Here is a 9732-nt window from a genome sequence, read left to right on the forward strand (position 1 = left end):
GGTTTGCAGAAATGCGCAATTGTTAGACTATATGTTTGAAATTTCTCATTTTTCTTTTTTTTTAGTGGCGATTTTCTTTATCTTGTACGATTTCGTGATTGCAACGTATTTATTATCAGGGGAAAATGGTAGAAGCAACGGTTGAAACTAAAATCCCTGTTGGTTTCAAAAATTTATATCCCGGTTTTTTTGAAACCTGTCGCTTCACCAGCCCGTCCATACGTCACACTAGCGGGCCGGGAAATGGAGTTTCCAATTCGTGTTACTCCGATGCCTCAAAATCTGTACAGACTGATTTTTGTTTCAATTGCGCTTCCATTTGGAATACGAGGGTTTCTTGGAGTGTTGCAAGTTTATGAGTTGTATCGTTTGAGGCTCGCTTCTCGAGCAATGAAGAAGCCTGAGCGTGACGAATCGTTAGGAGAGCCTTCGGATGAGTTCGATCAACTGCTCGACAAAACCGCATTAGGCCTTTCGAGAAACGATTACGAAGCAATTCTTTCCCAAACGCTCGCAGGTGTTGGCCTCAATTTCCAGCCTCGTGTCTACTCCCAAGAGGACATGCTGCCAGCGACAGTAGACGAAGCACTCCAAGCAGAGAAGCGAATGGCTTCCCATGAGATGATTACTCAAGAGGAAACACCAGCATCATGGCTGTACGTTCGTGCTTTTGATGAAAACGCAAGAAGTGAAGCTACTGAACCAAATGAGGAAACAAAACCCACCTCGAAAAAGTCAGGACGCGGAAAATCGCACAAGCATCGCAAAGCTGGTCCTTAATAATTTTTTATAGTCCAACAAAAAAAGAGAAAATTGGGGGTACAAAAGAAATTTCCCGACCTGATGTCATCTTTCCCTTCTCAGGTAGCAGAGAAACTCCTCCTGAAAAATGTTGAATTTTTTTATAAAATGAGTCACACCAGCTTTGTACCCATTTGATATATCCGTTATTGTTTTGGTCGATCTGCCTCATAATTCTGAAACAAGACACATTGGAACCAATGGAGATTTAACGTACAAATTAATTTCATATTCGTCCAGCCCAGGACTTTCTTTGGATCCGCATTTAAATAAAGTTGCGAACTCTTCTTTCGTTATCCTTCCGTCTCTATCTTGGTCTAATTTGTTGAATGCGGACCAAACAACATTCATTTCACTCATTCTCCATGTGTAGCAAGCGGCAAGGAATTCTGTGAATTGAATCATTCCAGTGCCCTCTAAATCGAGAGCTTGCTGCACCCTGAGAATATCTGAATCTCTCCACCCGCAACTTCTTAATCCTGAAATTGATAATAAAATTCAATTTCAGACTACACCTCTACCTGCTTTCAACTCTTCAGGAGATAATACACCGTTTTTGTCTGTATCTAATCTCTTGAAATCTGCAATAATTTGACGGATCTGAGGGCCTCGCACTGAAAGTTGATGCGCCATTAGATTAACGAGAGTGTTCTTCAATGGAGGTTGTCGCATAAACCGCTGAACACCGACATCCAAGAATCAAATAAAACGCGGTTACCCAATAGTCAGACCTCTCGCTAAACTTCTCACTTCCAGGTTTGTCGACGCTTCAACTGATATCTCAAGTGCCTTGTAGATCGCATCATTGCCTCGAGCTCTCAACACCCACGGATCACTCAAGCACTGCGGGACAAAGCACTATGTTAAAAATTTCGTCAGAAAGTCACTCACCTCAGCTGCTGATGGACGCTCTGATGGGTTTTTCTTTAACATCTTTTTAATGAGAGCAACCGCTTCAGGAGAAACGTTCATACAGTCCTTTTCGTAGTTGGGCTCCTCTGAGATCAAAACGTAAAGCATCAATATGTTGATTCGTCTTACGATTCAAAATCGATTCTCGGATGCCTTGCCACGTGGTGCTCATGAATGGATAACGAGCTGATACGAGAAAAAAAAAATATTGTCCTTTCGGTTCAATCATCGATGCAGCTAGCATGATTAACAACCCTCATACCCGTCAATAGAAGATACAGAATACAGCCGCAGCTCCAAATGTCGCACTTCACACCGAAGTTACGACCAATTACTTCAGGTGCCATAAAAAGCGCCTTGATGAACGAAGCAATAAAGACGACGCTCGATTGGCTGCTTACCGTTCCAGCCGCGTTCTTGCTGTACCCGTCAATATGACGAAACATTTCAGCCACACCTGTTGTAAATAGATTGACGATAAAATCATCGTAAGTCTTACCGAAGTCTATGATTTTGATATCACGTTGATCAGTATCCCAAAATAGAATATTGTCCGGCTTGAGATCTCTGATAAAATGAAAATTCATTCAAAGTGGTTTAGATACAAAAATTCTAGAGAATGATTCAGTGATACGAACTTGTGTGCAACTTTTTTGACCCGATGGATGTAAGAAACTGCGCTGAGAAGATCGGCCATCAATAACGCCACATATCTCTCAGTAAGACGTGATCCATTCTTGTGCATGACGTTGATGTGAGAAGTCAGTTCGCCTCCCTTGCAGTGCCTTAAAATGGCTGATGAAGCGATTTTGCAGGTGATCAGCACTCACTCCATCGTGATGTAAATATTCGATCGGTCTTCAAATACATCGTAAATTTTAATGATACTTGGATGATCCAACTGTTTTAGAATTTCTATTTCCGCCTACAAAATAATATTGACGAAATCGTGTCAAGCAACTCCATGTACCGCAATTTGAGTCAACGGGAGTTTGGCTTGATATTTATTTATGATTTTACAAACACATTGAAGATCTGATCTGAAGCAGACAGAGAAATTAGAGAGTCCGTAGCTGAAGATTTTTCTTTTGTACAGTTGATTGATTGATTGATTGATTGATTCATATATAGAATCTGAAATGCTCACTGGACTTCAGCGACCAGATGAGCTTCTCCAAATGAACCACTTCCAAGCTTTTCGATAAATTTTAAATGGTCTGAAAAACAGAGAAGTGTTCAGAAGTCTGTTGCCCATCTGGAGTCTACTTGTGATGGTTTCACCCGTTCTGAGATGTCGAGTGGTCACAAAGGATTGTCGGGGAACAACGGGTCGGTCCTCATAATACTGCTGCTTTGTTTGCGCAAGGAGATCGGAATACTGAGGAAGCCGGGAGTTCTATCAAGGCACAAATAACGCGCCTACAAGATGATAGAATGCGTCCTCATTCAGCGAGAGATCCTGGCTATATCGAGAAATGATGGCATAGAGCGTTGTGTCTGAAAATGGAAGTGTTTGTTAGACCGAGAGAATTTCATTACCGTCGACTTCAGGAAGGTTAAGGTTGGCGGCGAGTCGATGGATAAGCTTTTTGGTGTCTTTGGTGTCTTGAAAACAAAGAGTTCCTGATTGTTTGGAATCGAATTGCTGAAAATGAAGAAACGCTGTTGTAATGAGTGACTGCAGCTGAACTGACCTCGAATGTTTTCCGGGCTGATTTTCTGAGCTTCTCAGGATCTTCCAAAACCTGTGAGATTGAAACTTGTTCCGCAATTTATAAAATGCGTTGCTTACACCTTTAAGACGATTGCGAGTTTCCTCAACTTCCATTTCAAAGTTTAACCACGTTTAAGCAAAAAACAAAGACATGCAGACGGGTGTTCCCATTTTACAAATGGAACCCAAAAAGACGACACTTACGAAAAAACGAAAAAGGACACGACACAAGAAAACAAGGAACGGTACAAAAAGATCTCGCTTGTTCAATAACTTGAAGAGCTCGATCCAAAGCTCCCACTGCTGCTGGTGCCGCTGCTGCTGCCGGTACTGGAACCAGCGCTCCCCGAGCTACTAGAACTCGCTGATCTGAGAAAAGGAAAATCATAGAAGACAAAGAAAAACCCTTACGCTGAGGCGGAACCGCTGAACGAGGCAGCGCTTGCACTGGCGCTGTCGCTCCCGCTCCCGGTTGAATTGTGAGATTGGAAACTTGGGGCACTTCGACTTCTTCGACTACTGCCGCTATGATTGTGTTGCAATGCTCGATCGAGCTTTCGCTCTAGCGCTGAAAGAGAATGGCACCGCCCGCGCCCTCTCCATCTCGAAATATCGCCACAAGACATGCTTCGACGTCTGCGATGCATACGATGCGGAGGCACCATATTGATGATATTGGCTCCGCCGAACGGACTACCGATAACAGTCATCGGAGAAACCAAGGAAGTTGTATGAATGATGTTAGTAGCAACCACTGGCATTGGTGGTGGTGGTGGAGGCCCAACATTCACAACAACGAGATTCCTGAATCAGTCAGAATGGCAACGATGCTAATTGGTCTAATTGCTCACTGTGGTGGTGGTGGTGGTGGAGGTGGTGGTGGAGGTGGTGGTGGAGGCAACGCTTGAACATTCACTCTGAACAAAACGAGTGACAGAACGTGGAGCGAAAGACACTTACCGGATCTCCGCTTGGGGGGGAGGAGGCGGTGGTGGTGGAGGCGCTTGACGCGAGATCTGAACGTTCACGTCAACCAACGGCGGCGGCGGCGGCAGCGGCATTGCGACCTGTTGGGCTTGTTGCATCACCACCTGTTGGGGCCGCTTGCTTGTTGACAATGACTTCAACACCTTGTTCAGGTGGAGGCGAGTTAAATGCCACATTCACAGCATGATCTGGGGGTTGACCGTAATGTATTGGGGGTGGTGGAGGATACTGGGGCGGTGGAAGATAATGCGTTTGTTGTGCAACATAGTTCTGTTGACCAAAATGTTGTTGCTGTTGACCAAACTGCTGTTGCCCGTAGTCAACCATTCCGCCTTGATAAACAGCTGGCTTGGATTTCGATGATTGATCGAACTCAAGATCAAGAGACAGAACAGCGACATTCGTCGCATCACGATTTGTTGTCAAGGCGGCGCTGACGGAACTTGGAGCAATGAGTGGTGCAAATGCTGATGCTGCTCCCACTCCAACCCGGAGCGCTGAGACCAGTCCAGTTGCTCTGGGTTCTCTCTTCACTCCTCCTCCTCTTATTCTCCATTGTGATATTTTTTTATCCATCATGGTACCTGTGTGCCAATAAACCTTCTATTTTGGGGAACGATGTCACACGACATGTTCGCAGTTGTTAAAAAAATCAATTCACAACATTGATCTTACAAATTGTCAGAGGAGCGATCTTCAAAAATGGTATCAGAATCAGCAAGAGCTGTCGGGTGGGTGTTTTTTGATTTCGAGAATCATGGATCAACCATTAGGAGCGTTTTGCTGGGATTTCCCGCATCTATCATTTGCTATTGGGAATACCGTCGCTATGTTGATAAGAAACGTCTTGAACTCACAAGGGGGCAGTTTGTCGGTATGTTTGTCAGTTTGTTGTTTATTAAATTGGAGCGATAGGAGATACTCCCTTTTATGGAAAGAGGTGGGGTTATACCACGGATTATATGGTAAGGCCTCTGAAGAACACTTTCTAAGAATCTTTATCCCTTTCAGATCGAACAGACACTCCAAACGGGTGATCTCATTTTTCTCGCGTACAAGCCACAAGATCTGCCTTTTTACCGTAAGCGGCTTTTTATGAGTAGCGTAGCGATACGTTTGCTTAGGCGCTTTAGCGAAGTGGGTTTCATGGAAGTTATCTGGCTCCTTCTGGGACGACGTCTTTATGGTCGTGCAAAAATTCGGTCAACAGAAATATCTCGTTGATTTGAATTCTCGTGGGGGATTAAGAGTGAGAGGAATCATTAAAAATTCGAGTTCATATGTTTGACAGACGGAGTTGTACGCAGACAAGATCGCGACATCCTTCCCTCTTGCTGTCACCGGTAATCCCAAGTCCCAATCCCTCTCATGTCGCTCCTTCAGTGCGTCGACTTCAATGTTCTGATGAATCCCGAAATCGAGTAGCAAGCGCTTTGGATGAGATAAGGTGACATCAAGACATTACGATTTCCCTGACAAAGCTTCATTGTAGTGAGAAGTCCCAGTCGTGGCGGTCCAGCTGGCTTTCTCGCGTTTTGCTGTTGTATCGCCGTGATGAAGTTGACCAGCAGAAGGATTGGTGTGCGAAGGCAATCCATCTAGACAGAAATATTAAAGTATGCTGAGACCCGCAATGTCCCAACGACGAGGGTTTGCATCAGATACTTGAAGTGAATATTTCTCGGTTGCAATCCTTGTTGGATGACTTCGATCGCTATATGGACTTTGTGGGTTTTCTCATCATTATCATCCAATTATTGGGACATTGACTTCAGAAATACGGAAATACGATAACAGCGAGTGATAGAAATCTCAGGAATTCTATTGATGTAGGATCAACAGACAAAATCGTTATTCGATATTTCGATAATTGTTTCGTTTATAAATTTTTAGAATTTATTCAAGGAGTATCGATCATCATATGAGGACTTGGTGTCGTTCAGTAAAGATAACAGTTCTGCCCGAAAGGAAGGTGTCCCCCCAGATCAAACAATAGAAAAGGAGGATGTCCCAGATCAAACAATAGAAAAGGAAGGTATCACAAATCAAACAATAGGAAAGACATGGAGATCGCAACTGACGCCCCACGCCATGAGACTACTCAATAGGATCGAAATGCTTCTTGCCAGCAATGAAGAACAACCACCCAAACACAAAGAAGGTCTTGATATCGAAGATATGCGATGTTATATTTTAGAGAAGATTGGACTACTCAAGAGTTTTATCTCATTTGTGCCTCATAACAGCGCTCAAATAACTGCTGCAATCTATCAATCAGCCGGACTATTGCCTTGGTGTCCCGTAGCATCTCGATGGATTGTCGTGAGTTTGGTCAAATGTGCAACACACTGCGAGCGTTCTTGCAGGAGGATTTTTTAGAAATTGAAGAACTTCTCAATCCAGCCAGTTGCTTGCCGGAACGATCAGGGATCCTCGCGGCTGGTCCTATACTGAGCAAACCCTTTCATGTTCGGGATGTGAGTTCAACCTGCTGGATGTCTTACAGCTGTGAATTTCAGGAGGAAACTTATGGGATGAAGATGGCAAAACGAAAAGTTAATCCGTTCACAACACTCGGAAAATGAGTTGAAATTGAATTGAAGAGAACCACCACAGATTTCTAACGTTCCTTTCTTGCTTTCCTGCTGGCTACTTTCTTCTTCTTCTTCCACTTCTTCCTCTTCTTCTTCTTCCACTTCTTCTTCTTCCACTTCTTTTTCTTCGGCATTTTGTTTCTTCGGATTTCTCCGCCTCTTCCTTTTCTTTCAAGAGTCTTTCTTGGATTGCAGGATCCGTCCATTCATTGGGTCGGGTCTTATCGACTGAATAAACCCATCGTTGATACAAATAACAAACAAATATGACATCTACGGGAAGATGAAGGACATGGGAATTTGACAGTATTATTTGATCAAGCATACCGTCGCGGAAACAAGCTAGTCGATGCATCAATGGCATGTCGATGATAAACGCCGCAATATCATCGACAAATGTATTTAATGCTTTGTAAGTAAAGGCTCTCCAAGGCAAATGATCTACCGACTTCAGCTTATAGTTGATATACAATTGAGGAGTCATCGTGATGAACCCTGATGACAAAAATGTGATTGCCGGATATCAATCAATACGTACCAAACGTGTAGGACTGTTCCGGCTAATGAGGAGATCACGAACGAGTACCAGGACTTATATTTCTTCGTCTTCAAGGAATAAACCGCGTAAACCAACACAGCAGGGAAGAAGTGCAATGGACATGAACTTAATCGCCACTTCATCGTATCGCTTGGTGTCCGATTCTTTGTAATCTTTCTTATCTTCAAATTGAACTTTTGGAATCCACGAGCCTGGTTTTCTTTTAAATGACACATTGATCACTTTTGTGACTTTCCATCCAGAAATGGCTGAAAATAAAAACATATCAGCAAATCTCCTCCAGACGACGAAACTTACCGACTCCTAGGAAAATTTCAAAAAGGATAAGGAATGATGTTTCTTCCGAATCATATAAATAAAGAGCGATAATTAATTCACAGAAAAAATTGAAGACGATAGAGAGAGCTGAGAGTCCTTGCATGGACTCATTCTTATTCCAAAATTGAATATCATTTTTAAACGCAAGGAATGAAAATAAAGAATGAAGAAGCATGAATGCGGCAGAGAACGCGAGGGACGTCGTATGGATTTGTATCCAAGATGATCCGCTTGACCATAAAACTCTCCCTCTTCGATTTTATTGTTTGTAATGCCATCAACGGATTAGCAGGTCCTTCAGCTGACAACCCTCGTTGAGGATCCCATAGTTCCATCAATTGGCTATTAAGCATCCACCAAAATGAATTAAGTGTGTTGAAGGAAAGTGTCAGATTCAAAGGCTGATTTGCTAAAGTTGAATTGAGCGGAATGAAGTTGCGTTCAAGCAACCACAAATCAGAAGCCACCAGAACTGGATGATAAATGCCTTTCTCAGGAACTGTTTGGATGTATTCTGAAAAAAAAAACAGTTTTGTTCGAAGTTTGAATATTTCTTCCTCTTACTTTTCAAATGAGGAGATGCAATAATTGTTTGTGGTGTTAGAGGACTTTGATCAAAGACCATTCGCACATCCAGATGATCCTTCCAATGAGGTTCATCCCTGATCTTATCGTTCTTCGTCGCAATCTCATTGTTATTGGGACCCTCTAATAAATTCGTTCCTTCTTCTGCTGCTACAGGCTTCATATATTCAATCAAATTGATCGTCCCTGTGACAATCATTTCGACGTCTTCTTTGGATGGATGCCATAAATGAGTGACCATTTCAGTTGCTTCATTCAGATCAATTGGATGAGGCGTATCTCTATAGAGAGAATGAGGAACTGCTGATACAATAAGATGCAGCGATGTCCAGTTTTGACGCTTTTGTGCAAGTTTGCGCAGGCTTGCTAGACCGCTGAGACGATCCAATACAGTCGGGTTGTCACCGCCCTCCTCCTCAGAATCATCCTCTGAACCAAGATGCTGAGTGGTAATACATCGAAAAGGTCGCCTGCAGGAAGGAAGGAGAGAGTTTCTGGTGTTTGGCGATCAGTCATCGTTCGTTCATAATTGTAAAGCTGATCCGGTAAAAACCAGATTAAGGATTCGTGCTGCTTGGGGAAGTCACCAATGAGGATGTTGAATTTGGAGAAATGTGGAAATAGAGATCCTGAATAGAGGGAAGTCGTCATGACTAGAAGGTTGTAAGGACTTACATAATGAACATCTGCGGCGAATGAGTTCTGGAGTGGTGGTATAACTTGTCCCGTCGTTGGATCTTTCATCGGTTGTGGCTGCTGGCGAGGAGAGAAGAACCTCATCACCATTTGGAACAAAATGATTTGGAAAATTGTTTGTTTCCATGATCCTATAAATTGGACAATCATATGATCATCTGACTGATCACATCTACTCACTGCCTTGCGGTTGCGGTTGGTTGTCCTCTGCAGGGGTGTTCTCAACCATCCTCGAACGAGTGTGCCAGGTACAGTATGTGAGGACTGTGCAGTCATGCAAGTCCGAAATTGAGTGAGGTGCAATCCGTGAAAGTGAAGAGCGTCGTTATGTTGATAATCTCGCCGAGCGAGGTGTGAAAGACAGCCAAATGTAATAGCTCAACCTGTCTCCGTGACATGTAAATTAACAGTGATCGGGATCTGCTAATGAGTGGTCGCAATTTTCCGGGTTCTTCACAAATCGTTATTATATTGATTTCTTCTCAATGAATAAATTGCGTCAATGTTTCATCTCTTGAGTCGCACAAGCTGTTTTTCGTCCAACCATTGAATAGTTCTGTGTTAAG

The 9732-nt window shown here is 43.2% G+C and overlaps 1 protein-coding gene and 1 pseudogene across 1 annotated transcript; both read right to left on the bottom strand.

Moving 5' to 3' along the window:
* Positions 1-969: 969 nt before the first annotated feature.
* Positions 970-3815, bottom strand: LOC129618295 (calcium-dependent protein kinase 6). The gene is made up of 9 exons (XM_055533081.1): positions 3677-3815; positions 2861-2930; positions 2602-2709; positions 2039-2280; positions 1843-1899; positions 1693-1799; positions 1533-1644; positions 1323-1415; positions 970-1280 (listed from the first exon to the last, which is right to left on the bottom strand). Exons 1-9 carry the CDS (start codon positions 3813-3815, stop codon positions 970-972), a joined length of 1239 nt encoding a protein of 412 aa, XP_055389056.1.
* Positions 3816-7063: 3248 nt separating this feature from the next.
* On the bottom strand, positions 7064-9293 carry LOC129618296 (lipid scramblase CLPTM1L-like; annotated as a pseudogene).
* Between the last annotated feature and the right edge of the window lie 439 nt (positions 9294-9732).

The sequence above is a fragment of the Condylostylus longicornis genome, unplaced genomic scaffold (genome assembly GCF_029603195.1).
Source record: "Condylostylus longicornis isolate FDR11 unplaced genomic scaffold, ASM2960319v2 ptg000806l, whole genome shotgun sequence".
In the NCBI taxonomy this organism is placed as follows: Eukaryota; Metazoa; Arthropoda; class Insecta; order Diptera; family Dolichopodidae; genus Condylostylus; species Condylostylus longicornis.

Excerpts from the sequence above, each read along its gene's own strand:
- LOC129618295 (XM_055533081.1), bottom strand. The coding sequence starts at position 3,815 with ATGATTTTCCTTTTCTCAGATCAGCGAGTTCTAGTAGCTCGGGGAGCG. Across the intron at positions 2,931-3,676 it reads TGAACAAGCGAGATCTTTTT|ACCATTTAAAATTTATCGAA; the intron begins GTACCGTTCCTT and ends TCTGTTTTTCAG. Across the intron at positions 2,281-2,601 it reads AAAACAGTTGGATCATCCAA|AGATCTCAAGCCGGACAATA; the intron begins GTATCATTAAAA and ends TCATTTTATCAG.